The sequence below is a fragment of the Chaetodon trifascialis genome, chromosome 14 (assembly GCF_039877785.1).
Source record: "Chaetodon trifascialis isolate fChaTrf1 chromosome 14, fChaTrf1.hap1, whole genome shotgun sequence".
Taxonomy (NCBI): Eukaryota; Metazoa; Chordata; class Actinopteri; order Chaetodontiformes; family Chaetodontidae; genus Chaetodon; species Chaetodon trifascialis.
The window spans coordinates 24,961,130-24,986,662 of record NC_092069.1 but is presented as its reverse complement, the minus strand read 5'-3'; the positions used below and the strand labels follow the sequence as shown (position 1 = coordinate 24,986,662).

General features: G+C 47.1%; 1 protein-coding gene across 23 annotated transcripts in view; it reads right to left on the bottom strand.

Annotated features, from left to right (window-relative positions):
- mark3a (MAP/microtubule affinity-regulating kinase 3a) overlaps positions 1 to 25,533 on the bottom strand; it is a 45,330-nt gene that overhangs the window by 15,375 nt on the left and 4,422 nt on the right. For 12 of the 23 annotated variants that reach the window (XM_070979705.1, XM_070979697.1, XM_070979685.1 and 9 more), the window contains exons 2-12: positions 25,273 to 25,455; positions 24,214 to 24,267; positions 16,638 to 16,686; positions 14,760 to 14,825; positions 12,450 to 12,520; positions 10,883 to 10,939; positions 7,940 to 8,176; positions 6,810 to 6,950; positions 4,522 to 4,621; positions 811 to 923; positions 348 to 495 (exon numbers count right to left, since the gene is read on the bottom strand). In XM_070979705.1, coding sequence (XP_070835806.1) covers positions 348 to 495; positions 811 to 923; positions 4,522 to 4,621; positions 6,810 to 6,950; positions 7,940 to 8,176; positions 10,883 to 10,939; positions 12,450 to 12,520; positions 14,760 to 14,825; positions 16,638 to 16,686; positions 24,214 to 24,267; positions 25,273 to 25,455 — 1,219 coding nt within the window. The remainder of the gene's footprint in view (positions 1 to 347; positions 496 to 810; positions 924 to 4,521; positions 4,622 to 6,809; positions 6,951 to 7,939; positions 8,177 to 10,882; positions 10,940 to 12,449; positions 12,521 to 14,759; positions 14,826 to 16,637; positions 16,687 to 24,213; positions 24,268 to 25,272; positions 25,456 to 25,533) is intronic. The other 11 variants (XM_070979687.1, XM_070979709.1, XM_070979707.1 and 8 more) reach the window with 1 other exon arrangement.

The following is a 25,533-nucleotide window of genomic DNA, read 5'->3' as shown; positions in this document are numbered from 1 at the left end:
TACTGGTTCCAGCTTCTCAAATGTCAATATTTGCTGGTTTTCTTGGTGTGACATTAAAATGACTGCCAGTCAGACAAACAAGCACTTTAAATCAAAGAGTTAAATCAAAGAAAATCAGCAGTTTAACGGATGATAAAATCAACCTTTTGTCAGCTGAGCAGACTAAGCTGCTGAACATGTCGTGTCACTTAAAGTGTCATCAAACTCTTAAAGCACAGACGAAGCCTGTGAATGCGTGTTTGAGCGGAAGCTGCAGCTCCAGCAACGGGCTCGATGAGGAGGCCGAGGCAGAGCGTTCACGGCTGCTTTCACTCAGTTTGACGTGTGACGCGTTCTGTTGTCCTCACCTTGCTCACTGTAACGCCTCTGTTTGTGGTTGGAGGAGACGCTCCTCTGGACTTTGAGGTGGGAGGGCGACTGGCCGTTGAGCTCGCTGTTGGGCCTCGGTTTGGCCAGAGACAGGTTGCTGCTGGAGGCCGACTCGCTGGGCTCCAGCTGGGGGACAAACAGACGTACGTTCAGGTGGACGCCACCTTCAGACTGCTGACGCTGTTATAATGAGACTTATAATAAGACCAACAGCAGAAAAGGCAGAAGTACTGAGTCCAAACACGCCTTTCCTAACACGAGGCTGCAGCTGTGGAGAAAATCTTTTCTTACTAACTACTCAGTTCTGTCCTCAGCTCAAAACAAACCGTCTTCACCAGCGGACAGCACCAAGCAGACAAAGCCGGATCGTTTTAATATGGCCGCCGCTCCTCTCCGCTGACCTGGCCTCACAGATCAGCTGATCTATGGTGATGTTTGTACCTCAGAGGCCTTCCTGCCCAGCAGCAGGTAGGTCGCCGTGATCTCGTCGTACTTCATCTTGGCCAGAGAGTCCTGGATCTCCTCCAGGTTGTATCCCATCCCCACCATCACGTCTGCACAAAACACAAGAGATTAAAGATTACAGACTAAAAACAGACAAGCCGCTGCCTGACCTTCACCACCTCTACAACCGTCTGAAAGTGACTGAGCTTTGGTGTCGAGCTGAAACAAATCGATGAACCATTCGTCGTTCAACAGAATCATTGTGTCATAAAAGACATCTTGACCTACATGAGACTTCCTGATTAAATAAAACTTAATGAATGAAGAAAAAATAAAAGCAGCAGCTGCTTTTCTTGGTTTTATTGTGTTGAATTTGACGTCACTTCCTGCATATTTTACTCATTTTGTTCCATTTAAAAACTAAATGATTCATCAAGATAAAACGTCAACAGATCATGAAATGAGTCAGTGGTTGTAGCCTGACAGCAGCCTCACAATCTGGAATTCTGTCTTATTTTGGCGAGAAATTGGCTCCTGAAAGGATCGATCAATGCTGTTAGGGCATCAGATCATGACTTCAGAGCACAAGAGGAACACAGCAGCGACTCAAACGCTCTTCATCGTTCGTTTCCACGCGCTCACGAGCAGCACAACGTGACCCTTTCTGCAGCGATAAAGCGGGAAGAAACAACAACACAGAGGAGATATCCGACGACAGCATATGGCAGAGTATTCATTTTTCATGTGGAATCCTCAGCGCGGCCTTGCGCAGACGCTCCGCGGCGATTACTCTGAGAACGCTTAACGAGCGTCACGTGCGTTCGTGCGTATGTGTGGAAACGATTCAGGTGAGTGAAGCAGACAATCAGCAGTTTCCGCCTCCATCGATCGGAGGCAGGAAGCTGCTGATTGGAGGGAGTGTGTGAGAGCATACACACACACATGCGCACACACACGCTGTGACCTCCCCCATCATCCAGCTCACGTTTGCAGCAGCATGTCAGGTGAAGCATGGCGGCGTTTCCTGCTGCAGCCCCAGCTCTGCTTTAAATATTCATCTGTGTGTGTGTGTGTGTGTGTGTGTGAGAGAGAGAGACCCTCCCCTGACACGCATCACATAAAGGCTTTTATCCCTTCACCTCAACGCTCCGCAGCCAATCATGTTTGAGAAGACTCTGCTGGCTCTGAAACGTGTTGGAGGGGGAATCAAAGCCGATCGCTTCCTCAGAGGCTCCGCTGGCTGCTACGCTAACGGTGCTGAGATGAGTCACGAGCGTCACCGCGGCTGCCGATGTGCTCCCATTTCCTGACGGTAATCAGTGTGTCAGAGCAGGTGGGAGTCTGTTTTCACCAGCGGATCAAGTTCTTCACCCGTTAAGTCGAGTTTTGTTTTTAAAATTCTTGATTTTCACCACCTGTCAGAGCTTTACTGGGATGTTAACAGCAGAGTGTGTGTGTGTGTGTGTGTGTACGTGTGTGTGTGAGCATCTCTGTATTTTTAGCAAAGGTTAGCCTCTAATATAAAACATGTCCTTGGAGCAGAGTGCTGTGTGCACACAGCAGACAGAAGCTGTGCAGACAGCTGCTGTGTGCTGTCAAACGCTACAACAGGCCGAAAACATGATTGATTTTATTGGTCATAAAAACACAATTATGTTAACTAGATTGATTCTGCAGATCGTTTAAAATGTCATTTGATAAAAAGGTTTTATTACTCGTCATTAAATCAGTAAAAAAAAGGGGAATAACAAAATTAAAGGAACACTTGCAGCTGTTTACAAACAGTGTCTCCATTACACCGTTTGTCCACCAGAGGGCGCCAACACTCATCCTGTGCTCACAAAAAAAATAAAAGCTCGTATTTTTTTTAAAAAATCAAAAATGATTGATGATGTGTGATTAAATAAATTAAAACATTTTCTAAAATCTGAATATCAGTCAATGTTGGTTTCAGCCTCAAAATACAACAGCAGGACGAGAAGGACGAGGAGGACGAGGGGGACGAGGAGGACGAGGAGGACGAGGAGGGTTTCTTCAGCTGTATTTACTGACGCCTGAGTCCTGGTTTAGATCTCTGCCGCTGACAGCTTTCCAGCAAAAGCTCTATATTTAACGTTTTCAACCGACCAAAAGCCCGACGAATGAACACGCTTCATCCTGTCTGACAGACTTTTCTTCCTCTGTGGTGGCGTTCTGGTCGTCACGTCACGCTGACGCTCGGCACTGAAGGCCGTGCTAATGGCGTTATTTCTGGTGGGTTAGCAGCTCTTCTGTGCAGGTTTTTACTGACTGGGATCTTCTAATTTGGTCGAATTAAACCTTTGCGTGGAGTAATCCAGCCTGGCAGACATGACAACTGAAAGAAGGCTAATAAAAAAACAACGAAACCGCCGACAGCACGATGTTAATAAGCATCTGTCTTCTTCACCTGCAGGCGAACGCCGAGCGAAACGCCTGAAACGTCACAGAGGAGCAGCGAGCGACGGCTCTGCTGCTGTAACCAGGCAGAATCTGTGATAATATCTCTCATCCATCTCCTCACTCTCTCTCCTCCTCCTCCTCCTCAGAAGGAGCTGCAATACTGCAGCGTTAGATTCAAAGTGTTGATCTTCAAAGCAAATGGCAGATATTTTTAGTCATAGAGGGAAAAACACGGTCCGCTCGTTTGGAGCCTTTTCAGACTTGTGATACAGAACATGACTTTCTTCATCGGCCTGTCGGAGGCTTTCAGGAAGCACCAGTTTACCAGATGCAAAGGTCTGTGAAAGAGTGACGAGCTCTGCTGGACATCAGCCGACAGCTAAAGGTTAAAAGTTTTCTCTCAGATTTTAAAACGTGTTTTTCCAGTAAGGTCGTTCTCACAGACTGAGCTGACGAGAATCTCCTTTAAGGACACAACTGAACTGATTTTTCATTAATCTGTCAAAGATTTTCAAAAGTCTAAAACCTGATGTTCTCTCACTCGCAGCGTTTCCAGCTTGAACGAACAGATTTTTTTGGCCTTTGTTTATAAGATCATCGGTGACTAAACGTGTCCCGGTTCTGCTGCTGCCTTCATGTCAGTCTGACGATATCGGACGTTAGCAGGTCCGACTGATTGCCGCGACTCTTACGTAAAAGTGACTCAGAGTTACTCAACATGTGAAACTGTCGTCATCCTCCCGACGCGTTCTGCCTCCCTGAAAACGTTTTTAGAGTTTTTCATGCATTATTCAGAACTCAGGGATTCCTCCTCCTCTTCCTCCAGCTGAGTGACGGGGAGGCGCCGCCGGCCGGCCTCAGCTGCTCTTACGTAAGACCCCCCCCCCACCCCCCGTTCCGGGCTTCCATCCAGGGCGCGATGGGGAGGCTCCTCTCCCTCCGTCTTCACCCTCTCCTCCCTCTGCACGCGGCAGCAGAGCTCCTGTTTATTTATTCATCATCGCGTTTCATCTTTTTGTTGAAGGCTCTTCAGCTGTGAAATAATGAGTTATGGAGCTGAACGTTTACCCCGATAACGCTCCAACGCTGCTCACGAGTCCTCGCCGTCGGGCATTAAACGTACAGTTTTTCACTGTAACACGCGGGAAGGAGGCTGCTTTGATGCCTGAGCACTTTCCTGATGACAGAACAGGGTCTGACAGGCCGTGGTCGTAACGCTCGACATAAACTTAAATGACCAGTCAAACTTTGCTCTGAAGAAACAGAAAAGGCGTTTTTTTTTTTTACCTATTCTCTTCTGGTCTGTGATGTCCAGCTCGGGTTCAGTGTAAGGCTTGAGCTCGTCCTCTTCAAATCCTGCATTGATCCATCGATCTTTCATGATTTGCTGCAAAGGCAAAGGGAGACAGTTAGAGTCGGACTGACGTTTGTTTCATATCACGATAAACTGCTGATTTTTACATAAACAACAAAGATTTTTGATGAGGACCCCTTTACGTCTGCTTACAGCGTGATTTTTGAGGTGAATGTCGACATTTGAGAGCAGAAATAATTCAATAAGGACATACCTTCAACATCAACACAAACAATCGTAATGAGGATCGGTCGAAGATGACGTGAACTGACGCTTTAAAGAATCATTAACATGTTTTTGCTCTCTGTGCATGTGTGGAAATCACCTCCAAACATATCTTTGACATCTGACTCTCAGTCAAATCATCAGTCTGTCTCGCTCTGCAGAGTACGAGTACAAGGCCGAGTTCATACGTTTACAACGAGGAGTTTGTAGGGGGGGTCGGGGGATATTTTAATTCACAGCTCAGCGTCGGGTTTCATGTGTCGTACAGCCACCGCTAACAAACACTCGTGACCATCAGCCTGCATTGTGCTTTATTTATACTCCTCATTGTGAGCGTGGTTTACGAGGGTGAGAGGGTTTGTCTGCGAGCTGACCAATCACAGGGCTTCTCCACGGCCGCTTTGACGTGAAGTTAAATTTATAGAGCTACGACGGCTCCGAAGCTAATCCGCTAACGTGCTGCTATTTTAGTGCTCTGGTTTGTCTCCAGTGAATGTTTCTTTATTTGTTTTGAAGTTTATTTTAAGCTGCTGCACGTTACAGAACATGGTGAAAAGGTTATTATTCTGCCCTCTCGCAGTAACGTCTCACTTGTTTGCACTTTATTTTTCATCTGCTGCTGATCAATTGATCTCTGGGGTTTTTAATAAGGTCAGAGCCAAACTAATTATCACTGATGGTGCTCTGCTGTAGTCGGACTTCCTCTCATCATCCTCATGTGGAATCTGAGGCTGGCACATGTGACCCCGAGAGTCGAGCCAACGACCTTCTGTTTAATTCGCTTCCAATCATCTCAACAGAAGACAAGACGCCGTCGAACAGCTTCCTTCTCATCAGAGGCAAATAAAAAGCTGGACAGCAGCTCTCTGATTAAACGGCCTGTTTAAAAAAACGAGTGACTGCCTTGAAACCCGATCCAGTTTAGAGTTTAGGTGCCAAAAATACTCCTGAGAAGAAAAGATGTTTTATATGTTAATGACGCCGCTGGTGTGGAGCGCAGCGGCACGACTTCAGCTCAGAAGACGATCATTAACACTCCTCTGACAACGCGATGGCTGCTCTGATTGATCTGTGGAACAATTCTGTCTGCCTCTGACATCAAACACGGCTATTTTAATCTCAGCACACGCAAACTGAAACGAAACGTCTAAATATTTCCAGTATCGTCCGATTATGAATGGTGGAAAAAAGTCAAATAATGATTTAAGTTTGAGGTGTTTAACTTGTATTCGTACTTCAGCAGGTCAGAACACTTCGAAGCATCAGGCCAAAATGTTTCAGCTCACGGACTCTGAGGCAGCGTCATCACAGCGAGGACAGACTTCTGACGTCTCGGATTTGATCTCAGCTGCTAATGTCCTCTCACTTCACTTCAAATAAACAAACTATAACAATATAATAAAATTAAACTATGACTGAGGGGCTAACGTTGCTAACTAGTGCTTTAAGGGAAATATTGTTCTTTTTACACTTAAAAACTCTGCAACTCAGTATAAATCAGTAAAAATCACATCCACTTTGAGGAAATACAACATTAAAATTGTGCTCACATGTTGGTTTTGTTGGAGAAACGTCTTTGCTAAGAAGGAAGTTGTGATTTCTGCCTCGTCTGTTTTTGCCTGTCATGAATAAACCCTTTAAACGAGGTCTTTCACCTGAACTCTACTCTCTGCTGCTGTGCTTTCTCCTACGTTAACGATGGCCCGGACCAGAGCTGCTCGACTCATCGGCGCAGGCGGAGGAAAGAGCGAGGAAGACGATTTTGGTACAAACACAAGAGCGGCGATGCATTATTCATGGTCACAACATCAGAAAGCAGGAGGAGAGCGTCGCCCGGGCGCACACAGAAAAGAGGACGCCGTGGGTGTCAGAGGAGGTGATGCGGGGGTGAGGGGGTGATGCAGGAACCGAAAGGAGTGGAGGTGGAGGATAGATGGCATTCTCTGATGGTGCAGACGTGCTGGGGGGAGAGGTAAGAATCGAGCGGTATATTTACATTTTCTGCGTCCTCCCTCACCTCGAGAGTACCCCGCTTGGCCGGGTTGAGCACCAGGAAGCGTTTGAGGAGGTTCTCGCAGTCTGTGGACATGTAGAAAGGGATTCGGTACTTTCCTCTGAGCACACGCTCCCGCAGCTCCTGCAGAGAGGAAGACGACAAGCAGCCGGTCAGCGAAAAGCAAACACGCAGCGTGTCACATGTCACCTGGAGACGACACGAGGCCCAATAAAGACGTCAGGCTCTGACGGCTTGTTCAGGCTACATTTGGTCATGTTCAGGAGAAACTGGAGAAGGAAAACCAGATAAAAACTGACAGAAGGAGCTTAAAGTGGCTGCTCTGCCTGATCACCTCACAGCTGAACACTTGGGTGAATTCATTTCAGCTAGTTAAGCCCAATGTAAGAAATAACAGAATTAACACCACGTTTGACAGTTTGGACAGAGACCAGCGGCTTCACTCTCTTAACAACCTGCTTAAATGTGTAAAAGACGTCACACACACCGTGCCGCAGCCAACAGCAACTAACACACACCTGTGTAAAGTGAGTGTATGAATGAGGGAGATGTGAGGAGGTGTAGAGGTAAACATCTGCTGTGTATTTTCTATTAGCATTAACTGGATAAGACTGTCTTCAAGTTCACAATTAATAGATAGATTTTTTTAATTTCAAACAACATAATGCACAAAAAACTTGGATATACTTCAAATAAACTTGCAGAGTTTCAATCGCAGGTAAACACGAGCCTCATTTCTCTGCATGTGTCTCCATCATTTGATTATGTGGCGCCTCCTTCAACAGTGTGTTTGTGATCCCACAGATGTTTCCTGTCTGTCTGGAAGATAAAATGATGAACCACCTCTACACCTAACACCTCCACCCACTGTGCTTCCCTCCAGCGCAGCCGGAGTGTCGGACTTTGCACACGTTTCCAACATCGTTGTGGTAGAAAGCAAATGTCAGTCACAGGTCAGAAACACCTGTGAAAATAACCTGCAGCTGGATAACAGGTTAAAAAAAGGTGGAATGCCACGTGACCATGTGGAGCTGAAGGTGTTGTTAAATGGCAGCAGGTCAGAATATGCTAACATGCTAACCGTAGCATGGAGACATCACACACTGTCCTACCTTGAGGTTCTGTCCATCGAAGGGCAGCGAGCCGCTGACCAGCGTGTACAGAATGACCCCCAGACTCCACACGTCCACCTCCGGCCCGTCGTACTTCTTCCCCTGGAAAAGCTCTGGCGCCGCGTACGGCGGGGAGCCGCAGAACGTGTCCAGCTTGTTGCCCAGAGTGAACTCGTTGCTGAAGCCAAAGTCTGCGATCTTGATGTTCATGTCGGCGTCAAGGAGCAGGTTCTCAGCCTGAGCACAAACACAGGGAGCGAGGGGTTATGGTCCGTTTCATACAGGACATGTTCGATCTGTCCAGCTCAGCCTGAAACTGACGGACGTCCAAAGTGTCTCAAAGTTTGTTTCTGCGCCCGGACACAAAAGACATGAACCAACCAGGACACAACATGTTCAGAGCTGCAGGTGGGCTCTCATGACATTGGACAAAACCAGGCTAGCAGTTTCCCTTTGCTTGAAGTCTTTATGCTAAGCTAGGCTAACTTGCTGCTGACTTTAGCTTCATATTTATCATACAGACACGAATCACTGCTCCTGGAACTGTTAAGTTTATATAAAAAAAGAGAAAATAGGGGTTGTGTTTCAGGCTAAAGCGACTTCTTCAAACTGCTTTTTTAACTCAACCAGCAGTTCAAAACCCACATTACACATTAAGACATTCAACTGATAACAATATAAAAGAGAGGAGCAGCAGACCTCAGCTGACAAATGATTAACACACACACACACACACACACACACACACACACACACACACACACACACACACACACACACACACACACACACAGAGACACACACACAGACACACACACACACACACTTACTTTATTAAGTGACTAATAGTTTCTGCTCTAATTTGCACTTTTCCACATTAATAGATTGGGCTGTTAGATACAGTCTGATCTAATAAAACTGAAAATCTCCTTTGTGAACCAAAGTGCTCAAACATCTGCTCTGCGCTCACATGCAGCTGCAGGCGAAACGCTAATGAGGAAGCTGAGGCAAAGCGAGCAGAGAAAGGACGAAGCACCGTCCTGAGAAGCTCTCAGCTGCCAGAGGACGAAACGCCGCCGCCATCAGAGGGGGAGGAAAACAACACGGACCTCAGCGGACGAAGCCACGAGAGTCAAACGGCGGCAGGCCTGACAGAACGCCTCATTGGTGGTTTGAATTTAACCTCGTGTTCTTCTGCACAGTCACACCTGCGCCACGTTCACACCTGCCCTCATTACACACGGGGATACACACATGCGTCCGCTGCGTATGTGGAGCAGGCAGAAGACGCCGCTCTCATGGATCATTCATGACGCTCCACAGAGGAAACAGTTCAGACGAGCGGCGAGAAACACGCCGAGGGATGAAAACGCGCAAGCATCAATATTTTAAGTCAGAAGTAAAAGCGCGTCACGCCTGCGAGATGGAGGCGGACCGTTCACGCTACGGCGGGTGATGTGGTGCAGAACATGTGAGCGCTTTGGAGGGCCGCCTACTCGTGCGTTTACGGCGTGATGATTGGCTTTACGGCGGCAGAGCGGAGCCTCGTGTTGGAGTCGGCGGTGGGAATACGGGAGCTGGGAGGGGAGTTATAAAACATGCAACGCTCATGTCGGCTCCCTCCTCTCTGACCTTCTCTCCACTGTGAGTCAGACGTAATTAGCCTGAAAGGTGGATGCGCTTTGCTACTGATTCACATGAGCACTAACCGTGTTTTCAAGGGTGAATTTGGGCGTTTTGAAGCGGGGTCGTGTGAGGGAGTCCATGCTTTGTGTGCGCAGCCTGGTGAATATTATTTCCCCGCTGCAGCGCACACTTAAGCTGATATTGATCTTTAAAGGTGGATCTTTTTTTAGGTGGATAAAGTACGTGTTGCTGCCCCCCCCCCATCCACAGTGTGCTGTGGGGGGAGCTGACCACCACACTTTTCAGACTGAAGGAACCTTTCATTTCTGGAATTGCTAAATAAAATAAACCATAAATTGCACGTTAAAAAAGGTAAACTAGACGTTAATCTGGCTTCTCTCCGCAGTGTTTTTCCAGTTTCTGGCCTCTGAAAAACACTTCAAACAGACACTTCGGCTTCGTCAGACTCTCTGGACGGATGACTGTTGCATTAAAGCGGTTTCTGTGTTGTGTTTGTGTTTGTTCCTGTGTGACTTTCTATTCTTTGGTTGAGGAACATGACCGGCGTGAGGTTTTCTTTGGAACATCAGTGTACTTTTATGTGTCATGTAATCCCATGTGGTATGAACCATCGCAATGGTATGACACCAAAATGATGAATCTGGCAATTCTTTGCTCAACCGACGGTTTGCTCCATAAAATGTCTGAAAATCACTATTCTCCCACAGCCTGAGCTGACATAGATTAGCTGTTTTGCCCAACCAGCAGTCCAAAACACAAAGACATTTAGCTTAATATCACAGAAGACAAAGAAAACCAGCAAATATTCCTGTTTGACAGACTGACACCACTGACCAGCTCATCGTTTCAGCTGTTTCATGTATTTCTGTTTTCACTTATTCATGACATTTTTATTGATGCTCATATTTTTGGACATGTTTGATGCTTTAGTTTGTTCAACTGAAAATGTTTCAGTTCACGTCTTTGTTCTAGTATCTTAATAACCAAATCCGAGGAGTCAGAAATCGAGATAAAAATCACCTGAAACGAATGTTTTCGCTGATATAACAGCGAGCTGTTTGGGCTCTGATCTGAGATCACTTGTGGTTTTGATGTTTTCATGTTTAAACCTTCACCTCTGCCTACATTTCCCCAGAGGTCTGGACTCCAGAGAGATGCTAACGGCTGCTGCTCTGAACAAACCGTCCTGTGGCTGCTTTGCATTGGGGTCGGCTGAAGCTGCTGCCAGTGCAGACAAAGCTGCCTCTCACTGAGATAATGCTGTGCAACCAGCCAGCGCGGCTTCTCTGAACTCACCTTGAGGTCTCTGTGAACAATGTGCTTCTGGTGGCAGTACTGCACCGCAGATACGATCTGAACAAGAAAAAAGACAAGCAGAGTTTAGTCAAACGTCTGGTGTTCGGCTCTCAGACTGCGATAAAGGATGTGGTAGAGGAGGAGGAGGAGGAGGAGGAAGAGATGTGGTCGCCACTGACAGGAAAGATAAAAGACGAGGCAGGTGGGGCTGAAGACAGCAGGAGGGTGAGAAAGAGCAGGTTTCCTCTGTGCAGTGAAACTATGGTACATTCAGAGTCAGCCTGCACTGACGCTGAGGAAGGCTGTGAGCTTCATCAGTATCACAGCACACAGGCTGCGCCGTCTTCTGCTCTGCTGAAGGCAACGTTTCCACGCTGTTCATGAAGCAGAAGAGCAAACACTGAACCAGGCAAGAAGACGCTTTAACTGAACGTCAGCTCGACGTGCGCCACCTGAAAACCTTTTCGGTGCAGTCACACAGACGAAGCCAGCAGCGCTTTCTGTTCCAGGTGTTTTGGTTCTTTCTCTTTATTGGGTCTGAGTGGCTGGAAAAAGCTGACGTCATGTCATTCTCTGCAGCGCTCAGGATTCAGCAACATGTGAAAGTGACGACGGCCGTGAGGCTGTTTGTTGATGTCGCCAGGCCAGAACCTGATCAGGCCACGCCCACGCAGCCCTCGACCGAGCGACGCCTGAGAGTTTAACTCTTCATGAGCAACACCTCACTTTACTTTTACTCTGTGTATTCATATATTAAAGGACTTCCCTGCTAAAGGAAGTGATTTGATCTGACTTGGTTCTGATGTGGGTGATAAATAAAATAGAGACAGTCTGCATGAGCAAAGTCAGAGTTTGTACTAATTCTGTACTAAAGCTGGTCATAACACCGGCTGCAGCAATGATTTGTCATTTCACAGCACACAGAGCATCACGGTTCTGTTGGCTGGCTGCTCCCGTTCGCTTGCTCAAAGCTGAACAAAGTTGAACTGTGAACTGAGAGTCCACTTTGAAAAAACTGTGAACGGCACCAAATCAGAAAATGACCGCCTGAATTAATGTGGGCCTCGAGAAAAACGAGTGGGAGACGGAGCAGAAATTCTCAGGCTGGAAGAATAATGTGACCTCAAATTCTTCAGGACGCACACTGAAGTCAAGCTGCAGCCACGTTTAGTCACAGAGCGCCGACAAAGGCTTCCATACAACAAACTGTCATCACGTGTGCTTTCTCTACGAGACGCGGATGCATGATTTCATGCCTCAGCGACACGCACTAAAAAAGGTCTTGATTTGGGATTTGTACTTTCTGTGTGTGTTGAAGTTCTAAAGCGGCGTGTTAACACAGAAACAGTCCAGCGTTGGGCCATTTTCTCACTGTCAGACAACACTCAGTGACTTTGGGCGGTGACAGTCGCTGAGAGGTAAGTGATGGGGAGAGAGGCAGGTTTGGACATTTCTCATCAGTCTTCAGACTCTGTCCCAGAAGCAGGACGGCGGACAGCGACCTCTGAGGCAGAGCCGGGAGCAGAGGTGTGAAACCAGAACACTGCAGGGGGAGAAAGCTGGGTACCTGTCTAAATTTAGCCCTGGCCTCTTTTTCCTTCATTCTTCCATGTGCAACCAGGTAGTCGAAGACTTCTCCTGCAAAAGAGAAACACAGAGAGACAAAATTAGAGAGCGACGAAGATTAAAAGAGACAGAAAGCAGTGAATGAGAAGACAAGACAGAAGCAAAGAAGGTAGAAACAAAAAGTGAGTCACGACTTAAAATAAGACAATAAAAATAACTCGAGGGTGAACTTCTCTACGCAGCTGGCCTCACCGTCACCCATGTGCATGGTTCGAGGGTGTTTCTGACCAAAGTGAGGCGAGAGCGGAGCCGCTTCCTCCACACTGAGCCTCTCCTGGAGGCACAAAGCTGCCGCCGAGCTCGGCTCCGGCAGCAGACCCTTCCCTCCCCCCGGCCCACGCTGAAGCGCCGCCAGCCAAAACGTGACGGCGCTCGCTCGCGTGCTAATTGAACTCGAGTGGCCGGCGTGTACGCGCGTCCACGCCGAGGCAATAAGGGGAACTGAACAAAATGACAGGCAACAAAACCCGCAACAACAAACGCCTCCCCCACCTTTCCTGAATCCTGAGCCCTCCCACTCTCTCGGCGCTGACCTGCAGAGGCGTCAGAGGCACGTTTCTACACTTCAGAGCGCGAGAACAGCAACGATTTCACCGCTCTGACTCAGCTGCTAAAGACAGAATGTGCCAGCTAACACCTTTAATGTCAGAGCTAAAGGGCACGCAGCGTGCTGAGCATGGGATGAGATCGGGCGACAGAGCCGGAAAGGAGCGAGAAAACTGTAATCTTGCTTTAGATTTGGAAAAAGAAAGGATCCTGCATCAGGAGTCGACAGCCATGACAGCGGCTCTGTGCGGCTGTACTTTGAGATGAATGCTAACACCAGCATGCTAACGTCTTTACAGTGAAGCTGCTAACACACTGAAGTTCAGCAGGTGTAATGTTCACCATCTTTACCTTTGTTTAGCACGTTGCAGGTGTGTGTTTTTAAACCACCATTAGTGCCCAGAGCAGGTTCAGACAGTGCCGACACACAGGTTAAAGCAGAGAGCAGCTGAGTTCAGCTGATTTTGGTTCATCAGGACTGGTGGTGAATCTGTTTTCACTGGGAAACTGGGAGACCCTGTCACGCTCGTTTGCACACGAGGTGAAATACTTTGAGTTCTCGCCTTTTGAGTGTCAAACTGCTGACTGCCATTGCAGTAAAGGACTAAGAAGAAGGCATGAGGCTCCACGTGATTTTACATGAACTGTCTGTTTCTGATTTTATGGTCATTCTGTCTTTTTTAATGTACTTGGTTCAAATGATTTCCTTGTCGTTAAGCACTTTGACCTGCGATTCTTGGATGAAACGTGGTATTCAAATAAGTTTGTATCAGAATAAATGTAAAAGTTTCTTGTTGTCTTACATTTGTCTGACTTGCAGGTTGGTAATATGCTTCCTGCATATCCACTGAGTTTTCAGTCACAGATCTGTCTGAAATCTGCAAGTTTCTGCACGAATCAAAGACTGCAACAAGAGCCGGAGACAGAGCTCAGGGGTCGCCTTCACATTCTGCTTCAGTTCCAAGAAAATCAATCCCAAAGTGGAAGAAATATTAGATTTAGCTCGTTTAGCTCTAATGCAGTTTGCCTATGATCAGAGTTCCCATGTCAGTGCTAATACGATTTGCTCCTCGGAGAGCAGACCTCCACAACGTGCCGTCTCCTGAACGCGACCTTTCCAACAAATCAATGAGGAGATGTGCTTTCCAGGTCCTGTGTGTGTGTGTGTGTGTGTGTGTGTGTGTGTGTGTGTGTGTGTGTGTGTGTGTGCGTGCGTGTGTGTGTGTGTGTGTGTGTAAACTCAGAGGTAAACTCGCTGGTGTTGAGATTACGATGAGGAACAGGCTTCATTCGTTTTCTGAAATGCTTGAAATGATCAAACTGAGCTTTTATCTTTTTAGCTGATTGATAATTGATTCATTGAAATAATAATCAACAGATGAATTGATTAAATTTTGCTGCAGTAAACAGTAAATGCGATGCTTTTGCTCAGATCTGTGTTGTTGTGCTGGTCCTCTCAGACAGAGGCAGACTCTGCTGCTCCAACGAACATTCATTATTAACGCGCACATTTATCACATCTTGTGTTAATAAATCATACTCTGGACCTCGGGAGCAGCACACTGTGCACATTTCTACCCACTGCATTTGGTCTTCTGTGCAGCAGCTGCTCACATCGCTTATATGTTTTCGTTCTTGCAGTTTCATTTAGTCTACCTGAGTTTGCAGAAGCTGGAGTGCAAAATGCTTTTATTTAAAGTCTCACCTCCGCTGGCGTACTCCATGACCAGGTAGAGCGTCCTCTCCGTCTCGATCACTTCAAAAAGCTTGACTAAGGGAGGAGAGAGACACAGACAGAGGCAGGGCGTTAGGAATTCAATTAGGTTTTAACATGGCGGAGATTCAGACAGAGACGGCCATGAATTCATGGACGCAAACGGCAGAAAAGTTTCCGAACTGACACCTGGAGAGAGAGCGCAGGTGAAAAGGGAAGTCACGAGTGTGTGTGTGTGTGTGTGTGTGTGTGTGTGTGTGTGTGTGTGTGTGTGTGTGTGTGTGTGTGTGCGTGCGTGCGTGCGCGTGTCGTGACCACGTAAGCAGAGCCTCACAGCATCCAGCCCAGCTTAGCAGCACTCAATATTTAGCGTAAAGTCCAAAAGCAGGTTTTTTTTTACTGCAGTGTGTTGAGCTCAGAGATATAAAGGAGTGTGTGATGAGCGGCTGAGGGCTGCACGGCTAAATATAGACCAGGTGGGATGAAGACAATGAGGAAGAGATGGAGAGCGCTGGGCTGCGTGCGAGTACGAGTGCGTACTACCACCCCGGAAACTATAACCACATCTCTGCAGAGGAGATCATGGAGAGAGGGAAGTAAAGGTAATTAGCAGGGAGTCCCGTCTCAAACCGAGCGCACGGCGGCGGGCCGGTCTGCTCTGCATGCTGTGTGTGTGCGTGTTCATGTGTGTGTGTGTTCACGTGTGTGTGCGCAGGCTGTATAAATAAGGTAAATAAAGACAAAAGACTCTCTGCAGCTTTGAGGTGATGTCTCAGAGGCATGTGGGTCCTCATGAAGACCACCAAGCCAAATATTCACTGATTCCAGCTTCAGATGGGAGGATTTGCTGCTCTGTGTCTTTCATATGTGTACTTTTACTGCATTTCAGCCTCAGGTGCAGTGTTTTTATCAGTCATTTTTCAATTCAAAGATCATTTTTCAGCATTTTTGCCTTCATTGAACAGTTGATGGTGAAACTGAGACAGGAATCAAACCAGGCATCAAACAATAGGCGCTCCCAAACACAGTTTCTGTTATTCAACTTTAAATTTCTCTCTTAATGGTCCCTTGTTTAAAAAATACAATCTTTTCTACCTCTTGCGTCTTTTTAAGTGTATTTTTCATCTTTTGTGAAGGTATTTTTCCTGTGAAATCATCTATTAATGAGGTTGTATTAATAGAAATGTTGTCTCACACATTAATACACTTAACATCTTGGAGCTGTCTTGTGCTTTAGGAAACTGTATTTAACAGTTTTCTGACATTTCACTAAACCTTCAGTGAAAAGTCGTTGTTTGCGTCCCTGAGCAGCAGCTCATGATGCCGTTTCTCTTCCAGCTCGTGTTCAGCCCTCAGCAGCTGAGGTTTTCATGGCATTAGCTTGTTGTTGCTGCAGTGGTTTGGTGTTGTCGGTATTTCCTCTTGCAGCTGACTGTTTGAAGCCAAAGCTTCGACTGCTCCGGGCGGCCTGTTCTCTTGTTTATTGATCAAAACCGCCTCATTTTCTAATCCCAAACAAAGCGGAAAGAATGACCCTCCAGTGCGAGTTTCATCAGTCGGATCCGGTTTCAGAGGACAGCGGCCACCGAGCTAATCAGACGTTATACGTTCCAGATTTTGTCTAAAATTATTTCAAATTTCCATCCAAGTTAGAAAATTTCAGCTGCATTTTGGCAGAGGACACAGTCTTTGTCCTCATCTTCTAGACGGCAGCCATGTTTGGAGAAACTTTTACATTTGCGAGGACAGTTTGATTTTAAAGAAATTTTAACTGAAATAAATAAAAAGCTTAACAGACAGAGCGTCAGACAGACAGACAGACAGACAGACAGACAGACAGACAGACAGACAGACACAGGTGTGACTCACCTATATTGGGATGATTCAAGATCTTCATTATTCTAACTTCCCTGAAGAGCTGAAAGGAAAGAAACGTTTCTTGTTCACTTCGTGTCATCCAGGATTAAAACAACGTAACAATCTGACATTTCAACAGTTAGCAGGAAGATTTTGGATTTGCTGAGCTCATGAACACAAAGCTGAGGGCAGCACGTGCAGCGACTCCGCCGGCATGTAAAGTGCTGAAAACGTGACGTGTTGGCGCTAAGCTGCTGAGCTTTAAACACAGACTGTCGGTTCATCTCAGGTTCATCTCAGCTGTTCATCTGATCCATCCCTGGTGATGAAGACACACATCATCAGCGCTGCAGGTCTCACTCAGGAGGTCGCGGGTTAAGACACAAACACCGGCCTCTGCGTCGCGCCAACATCAACACATTAGTCGAGGAAAAGTGATGTTTCATCACCGCCGGAACGCTGTCACAACAGCACGGCGTCAGAGTAAACCAGCCGGAGAGACGCCGCTACAGCCGCCGCCCAGCATGGTGGAGCGGTGCATCCGAATGGAGTTTAACATGTACCATCACATCTCTGCCCTCTGCACTAATAACAAGACACCTGGTGAACGCACGCCGTCCTCCCATCAGCATTCAGGACGAGCAGACGAGCAGATTTGTAACGGCCCAAAGTGCTTTTAAGTCTTCTGCTGAGAGAGGAATAAAGAGGAGCGCAATTTCACCACTGTTAACTACACCTCATCCTCCGTGAAAATATAAAACGGCATCAAAGTTTGATGAGGCGGCAGCAGTCAGTTTGGTAGCTGGTGTGTGAGGCTGCAGAGACGGAGAACACAAACACACACAGAGGAACATCCACAGCATCTCCACATTCAGCCGTCGCTGCTGTCAAAATGGCCACCGTGCCATCAATAACCAGAGAAACCATCGCTCCTCCACATTTTTGCTTTCCTTCAACATAAATTATTAAAACCATCGATTTCTTCCAGCTGAACTGACAAATAGTCTGAGCAGCACTTTCTGCAGCTTCACTCTGAACATCTGGTTCAGGAAATAAATCAGGTCCACGCTGATTCTTCTGCCGCTCATCTGTTTTCATCAATTAATGATTTATTTTGTACAGTAAAATAATCATTTAGACTATAAAATGCTCAAAAAAATATTGGGCAAAGTCATCACAACTGAAAAGAAAACGCAGACACACTCCAACATCCAAGCTCCAACCACCATGTAAAAACCTTAGCTGCTTATAAATGAAGAATTAAAGCCTTGAAAAACACGTTCTGCTGGATGAACCACTGACCTGACATCAGATTTCAGCTGTGAGATATTTTTACAGCTTTATTTTCAACAAACCAGACAGGAAATCCTTGTTTGTTTGTGATTTCTGCTCATTTATCTTTATGATACTCGACTGTTTGTCACATTTGTCATTAATGTGCAGATTATTTTTAAAAACTGTTGTTTTTATTCTATAAAATTAAAGAAATGATGACACAAGCTCGCTGTCAGAGCTCAAAATGATGTCTTAATATCTGTTTGTTAAAATCCTGAAGTTACGTAAATACCACATTTTCACATCTATAACCTCCAAAAGCTTGAAATTCCACTTTAAACACGTGAGACTGTTTTTAATTGATGAGCTAATCACTGGACTGACCGACTGCTGCAGCTCTCTGCAGGATCTTGTAGTTTTCCTTCTAGAAATCAGAAAGCAAACCTCACTGAGACGATGAACTGCTGCTTGTTGGTGCGTTCGCCTTCATCGCTGAGCCTTAAATCTGTTCTCTCTGTGGGAAAGTGAAACGAACGACGGCGGCGAAGCGAGCGCGGCCGACAAAAGGTTTTGATGCCAGACTCGAACCCACAGATTCCCGGGACGCCCTGATGACGCCTTCTGTCCTGAACCCTGGACTGCTGGTGTCTGCCTGAGAGGCGAACAGATGGTGGCGACCAGCGGGTGATGTTTTCACATTGAGCGTCGGCGCCGCACGCCGAGCTGCCTGAGCTCAGCTACAAAACTGTAAAAATGTGGAGAATAAATGAAGAGTTGTATGTTTCGCAGCGAGCCCTCTGCACCGCCGGAGGTTCACGTCATCAAAGGAAACATCTTTACATTTCTGCTCCAAAAACACAAACCATTATTCAACCAGTTACACGCTCGTGACTTAGCTCAGTTAGCTCTGCTCCTGCAACACAACCTCTGCCTGCTTTAAAAAATCCAAACTGAGACAAAAACATGGAGCTGGACGTGTGCAGGTGAGCTGACCCAGGTTAAACTTCCGTCCTCCAATGGGACGCTTTTATTTAAATGGACGAGGAAGCTGCGTTTTTCCACACGGGGCTTAAACCAATCAGAACACAGCCTCTGTCCATCAGAGGGACTTCTGTCTCTCTGCCGTCCACCACCAAAATCAAGCCCTCACAAAGATGTTAACGTGCAAAATGTCCAAAGCTACTGTCTGAGAACTGCTAACAGCATTCTGGGAAATGTAGTAAAGTCAAGCAGACACGGCACAAAACCTTATCAATACTGATACTGAACTGATAATAAATCTGACAACTGAGGAAATATTAAGACACTAACAGGAAAGGAAAGCTTGTGATGGACATTTATCAAAAAAAGTAGACAAATGAAAATAAGCTTTAGTTGCATGATTTCTGCTGATGGGGCTGCCATCTCTGTGCGTCCTACTTCTGCCTAGAAAGCAGCTTAAAGGCAAAAATAAAATTGTACAACTTCAAATCACTGAAATAGTGACTTTAACAGAGGCGCCGGCTGTGGGAGCAGGTGAGATAATAAACGCCATTTCACTGCCGGCTCTAAAGGGTTAACGGTGAACTCCAGTCCGCGGGCCTCCGGGATGGAGTCGACCGGTTTGGAGGCCGTGTTAACACACTGAGCCAGGACGAGTGTGGCTGCTGACGAGGAGGAGGAGGAGGAGGCGCAGATGAAGAGGAGCGAGCCTGAGGTCTCCTCACTGTCATTACTCTGCGCCTGTGATCTTGCTCTCTGCCCATCATTATCCTGAAAATACTCTCCTGAGCTCTCAAAGTACAGAGGAATAAATCTGAGCTGCTTTTCTGTGTGACAGCAGAAACCCTGAAGAACTGGAGCTCCATCTTTGCTGGTTTCTGGAGGAAAGCAGCAGCTCTGAAACGGCCTGTTCAGGCTGTCGGACGACGACACTTTGGCTCCGAACGCAGTGACTTTGGAAAGTCTTTGACGCAGCCTGTGCTGTTCTACATAGAAGCCTCTGTGACACCTGGGAGGCTGAAACAGGAAACAGACGAGTGCATGGGAACACTTTGTCAGGTATGTTACGCAGTAAACAGCACGAGTGGAAAAACACGAGAGGCGGATGATTCACAGCACGATGCAAGCATTAGGTCGAGGACGTAAACCTGCCGCTGATGCAGTCATTCCACCGCCATGACACGCCGCCGTCCTGATTACACAATCCGTCTTGTGATCAATACCGAGCACCTTCGGATGGTTTGAGGGTGAAGTCAAACCAGCAGCGGGCTCGCTTCAGTCCAGACCTAAGTGGAAAACTTCCCCTTGCTGCCTCAATTACAACTGATCTGAGGCCTGTAAACAAACATGAGCTCATTCGCTGCGTGTTTGTGGTTAACTTCCATCCCACCAGGTCAGAGACTGAGCTGAGTCACAGCCCGAAGCATCAGCTGAGACTGATGGATGTCGAGGCACTGCTGTGACTGACCCTCGGAGTTTATTTCAGCGAGGAGGAAAAATATCCGGACTGCAGTTTACCCAGAGTGCATTCTGCTCGGCTCAGCTCTCGAAGATTTGTTCCCATCTGGACAAACAAACCAACCTGAGGGGATAAACATTCTGCCTCAAATCAAGCGCTCCGATTGCACAGTTTAGGAAACTGTACAGAAAAGTTTGCCTCTTCTGAAGTTCTGAGGCCACAAATGAAGCGACGGCTGCGGGCGGACAGACTTGAGCGCCTGCTCACGAGTCCGCGTGTGGACTCTGAATGCAGCCTGCTTCTATTTCTGAGTCCAATCAAAGAGGGATTTTATGAGAAGGTTGAATCGTGTTGAGAGGCCTGAGAAGGGAAAACCGCTTTCTGCATTTCACTTAAAATGTTAGAGAAAAGTCCCAAAAATAAGAATTATGTCAGAATAATTCTGTGCAGCAGAGTGTTGACAGAATGATTCAGTAACTCACTGTGGGGGTTCAGACCAGAGCTGCAACTCACAGGCGATCAATCAATTATTACTTGCTGACGACTTTGATCATCAATTGATCATTTCAGATATTTTTTTAAGTGAAAATGTCAAACATATGTTGGTTCCAGCTTCTTAAATGTCTTTGTTACTTCTGACAGTAAATGAAGGTTTTGAGCTGCTGGTTGGACAAAAAAATAAGCATTTTGCACAATTTTTTACATTTTGTTGACTAAATAATTGATTGATGCAATCGGTGGACGAGCTCAGAGCCACAGGACGTGTTGATGATCGCCACCTCAATAAATAATTCATTCTGCAACTAGTCAGAAAGATGATTTAAATCAAACCAGAGTGAGAAACTGAAGCCGTTTCACAGCAGAAACCAGTCAAACCAGTCAAAAAGCACTGGAATGAAAAACTAATGATGTCAGAGGTTTACAGGCTGCGAACGTTTGTCTTTTCACACGATAAAGCTGTTATTTTAGAATAAAAGGTGAAGAAAAGCTCCTCACAAACACACTTCCTCCCAGTGGATTAATGGTTTTTACGCGGCGCTGCAGAGTTTCTGCCTCCAGCTTGAAAAATGGAAAAATAAAATGACGTGCGAGGCTTTAATAACCGCCCTGCAGCCGCTTCATGAAAAGCCACAGCTCAGCACGGGAGGCCGGCCGGCTGGGCTCACAGCGTCCACGCAATGTTTACATTTAATCAAGACTTCCAGGCGTCGCGCTCCCTCGCTGACCTTTGACCTGGGCGACAACAAGACGGACCTCAGCAGGTTGGACGAGGACGCAGAGAGACGGTTTACCGCGAGCAAAAGACAGATGTGAATGCCGACTCAGCTCCTCCAAACTATTAAGAACAGAGGCTGAAAATAAACATTTGGGCTTCGGAGACGATATCCCCCGCCGTCCGCCTCTCGCCAGTTCTTCCACTTACATAAGAGGTCAGGACGCAGCGGTGCCGCCGCTGATGCAGGCTGGCTGCTCCAGCAGCGCCGGCTCAGAGGAAAACCAACACAGATCCAACCCGTCAAGACTCACCTGAGCCTGAACACACCTCACACACACACCTGAGGTGCCTGATGACCAGCAGTCGAGCCTTTCAGAGGATTAGGACGGCGTTTTTCTACCAGTAAAAGATCAAAATCAACATCTCAGTCTGGTCCTCATTGTGGAAATCTTTAAAAACAGCTAACAAATGCTAACAATTTTCAGCTAATGAACACACATTTGTGCTCTTGTGAGCGTCTATGAACGCAGAACAACAGCGTGGCTCACTGAGCAGAGTCAGAGTTTCTGCTGATTTACAGGAACTTTAAGGAACGGGGCTGATTATCCAGGAAAAGTACAATACTTTGAGAAATATGTGTGTTGGCTTTGCTGATCGATCCCACTCTCACATCTGTCCGTTCAACAGGAAGCTACAGCCTGCAGAATGCTAGCTTAGCTTAGCTCGCCTCAGCTTAGAGACTGGAAACGGAAAAACAGACAGCATCACTGTGTCCACAGGTGACAAAAACCTCCGACCAGCACCTCCAGTTTCACGTCTTTAACCAGTACAAACACCCTGAGCGTCAGAACAGAACGCTGTGGTTCAGGAGGGTTTATTCACACTATTTCTTGTCGCACAGACACGAGTTGTATTGATTTTTTCATCTAACTCTCGGCACAAAAGCAAATATGTGCTTCTCCAGATCTATTCTTAAACAGGAGTGACATGAAACCTGCATGATGACGGCCAGGTTCCATTACTGACCTAAACTCCTAAATTACGCCACAGATTTATTCAGGATTTCCTTCGATTTGAACATCCAGCTCATCAGCTGGTGTATAAACGGAAACACGAGGTGGGAATGAGAACGTGCTAATCATGAAAAATGGTTTTTAAAGTACTGAAATGTAGTTTCTCTTTTCAAGTGTGCTTAAAATAACCATGAGAGGAAACCAAATCCCCGGTGAACGACAGGAAAAACAACCTGACAAACTCCTCAAAGAGTTTTCCTCCTTTGACTGTGACAGAGCGGCAACCTAAAAACAACAAGGACCGCCGACAAAAGCCTCGCGCTTTGTGTCCGCAAACGCCGCTGTCATGACTCAGTGTTTTTCTGTCAGCGCGGCGTCGCAGCCAACGCCAAAGGGCCCGGGCCTCTGAGGTACAAAGGCCACGATCAATGGAGCTTTGGAAAAACCGATGGAAAACCACTAGCCGATCGCTGAGAGAGGAGCCGAGCGGCGGGGGCCGGCTGAGCATCAACACACCATCGCCACCAGCAGCAGCCGCCGCCTCCACCGCTGCGCTCTGCCCCGTCCCCTCTTCTGTCCGATGAGCAGAAAGGCCTCCGGAGCCGCGGCGGCCGAGTCGATATCGCTCTGACTTTCCCGAAACCACGTCCAGGCCGAGCCAACACGCACGGCGGCACGAATCAGAGCGACCGCGCACACACACACGCCTCGCTAATGAGTGCATGCAAAGAGAGGGAGGGGACGCGGGGTGACGGGCAGCTCGGCCTCGACTCAGTGATTGGACGGCGAGCACAAGGAGCTCAAACTGCCCCTGAAACCTGCATTTCAAAAGCAGAGCCGCTTCCTGGTTTGGTCGATTTAACGAGGAAAACTGAAGCGTCGCTTCAGCTGCGTGAGGAGGAGAAAGGTAGAAGAAGAATCACGTTTGATTCCTCCCCGAGGATCAGACATGTTCAAATATCAAAAGCCTTTCACGCCTCTGACGCAGCAGCAGCTCCACTCTTCGCTCGCTGAGGACTCGTCTCTCTCGGCTGCATAAACGTCCTGAACCTCAGCGGAAGTAGCAGCGTCAAACACGTCTTTAACGCAGCTGAACTCAGTTCAAACGCTGTGAATCAAACTTCTACAAAACGAGCATTTCCAGCCTGCAGGTCTGTGCTTCTTCACTGTCCTGTGACTGCTGCTCATGTGACATTCAAGGCTTCCCCTTTACGCTGAGGAGAGCAGAATTCAATGTTTTTCTGAAGGATCCAGTCACTGCAAACAGTTTATTCTTGACAAACTCTTAAACAAGACGCATCAAATAAAGCGACCTTGATGAAATCTCACATTATAAAGTGAGATTTGCTCATAATTTCTACTTGTCATCACTTCAGTTTCCTCCTTCCGTCCTGAACAGAAACGATCAAACCAAACTCCACTTTTTATGCCTCAGGTTGCATCTCAACAAGCTTCACAGTCCAAACCTGCCGTGAAAAACAGCTGACGGAGGGCGGAAACAGCTCCATGTGGGGGACGCATACCCAGCATGCCCTGCTTCCCATTTACACAATTAATAGTCAATCTGCCGTGCTTCATGAATCTACGACCGAGCTCCGGCACAGCGTGAGAGCGCAGCAGAGGACAGGGAAGGGGGTGGATTACCTTCTGAAGGCTGTTGGGGTTCAGCTGCGTCTTGTCTATTATCTTAATTGCCACCTGTGGAGAGAAAAAAAAACATTGAAATGAGCTGAATAACGTCACAGCAGAGAAGTGTGAAAAAGAGGAAGTGGAAGGACACTGGTTTGATCTTTGTCAAAGGGAAAACCATTGTTTTAAGAGCCAATCAGAGAGCAGTAAGACAGTCTCAGCTTCCTCCTCCACATTAAAAACTGCGGCAAAATGCGACAAATAATTAAAATCAGGAGACGACTGAGGGGAAGAGCCGTCGTTTGGTTAAATGTCGGACGCCATGTTAAGAGGAAGCTCGCTGTCTCTTCATCAATTATGAACAAATCAAACGCGCAGCAGCAGCAGCAGCTCCTGCAAACATCCATTACTGCCAACAGGGTTTAGAGCAGCGAGCCCGAAGTACACCTGATACTACAGCCGAGTACTACAGCCGAGTACTACAGCCGAGTACTACAGCCGAGCAGAGTACTGCCCAAAACACAGGAGCACAGATACAGACCAGCTTTGGTACCTTCAGTTTTCTCACTCCACATTTCCACTGATACAAGAGAAGTGTTGATGGCTGATTACGCAAAGCGAGCGTCAGGCCAGCGGTCTGTCGTTTGCTGCCACGCTCGCAGAGCCGAGCTCAGCTGGAGTGAAGTGTAAAACAACAGACTCACGCCGTCTGAAGCAGCTGAGAAAAACTGATTTCTGCTGCTGTCTGTCACAATGTGAAGCACTGAGGTTTGACTGAAGCTGGTCTGACTTACTGATTGAAGTGGACACTGGATCTTGTGGATGTGGTCACATTTAACGATAATACTGACGCTGCTGAAAGGGTGAGTTTTCTGTGGGTACGAGTACTTTAAGTATTGTTTTTTTACAGTATTAATCTGACATATTGTGGGAAGATTACAAAAAGGTCTCTAAACCTGCTGTTACTTTGTCTGTTTTAATCTGTTGTGTCACATATTTTGACCTGATTTTGTTGTTTCATGGACGTTTTTAAGCTTCTCTGATCGTCACTCGAACACTCTGCGTGCGGCTCACCTCTCTGCCGGTGAGGATGTGTCGGGCCAGTTTGACCTTGGCGAAGTTGCCCTTTCCGATGGTTTTGAGCAGCCGGTAGTTGCCGACGTGGGGCTGCTGCGGCTCCTCGGAGCTGCGGGATCGCACGCCGGTCCGGGACGAGCGCGTGCTGATCTCCTGACGTCCATTACTGTGAGACGTGTGCTGCGGAGAAGAACACATAACTTTAGACGAGAGCGGGTCGGTGAATCGTTCCCGCTGTGAAACGTCGACGTGACTCAT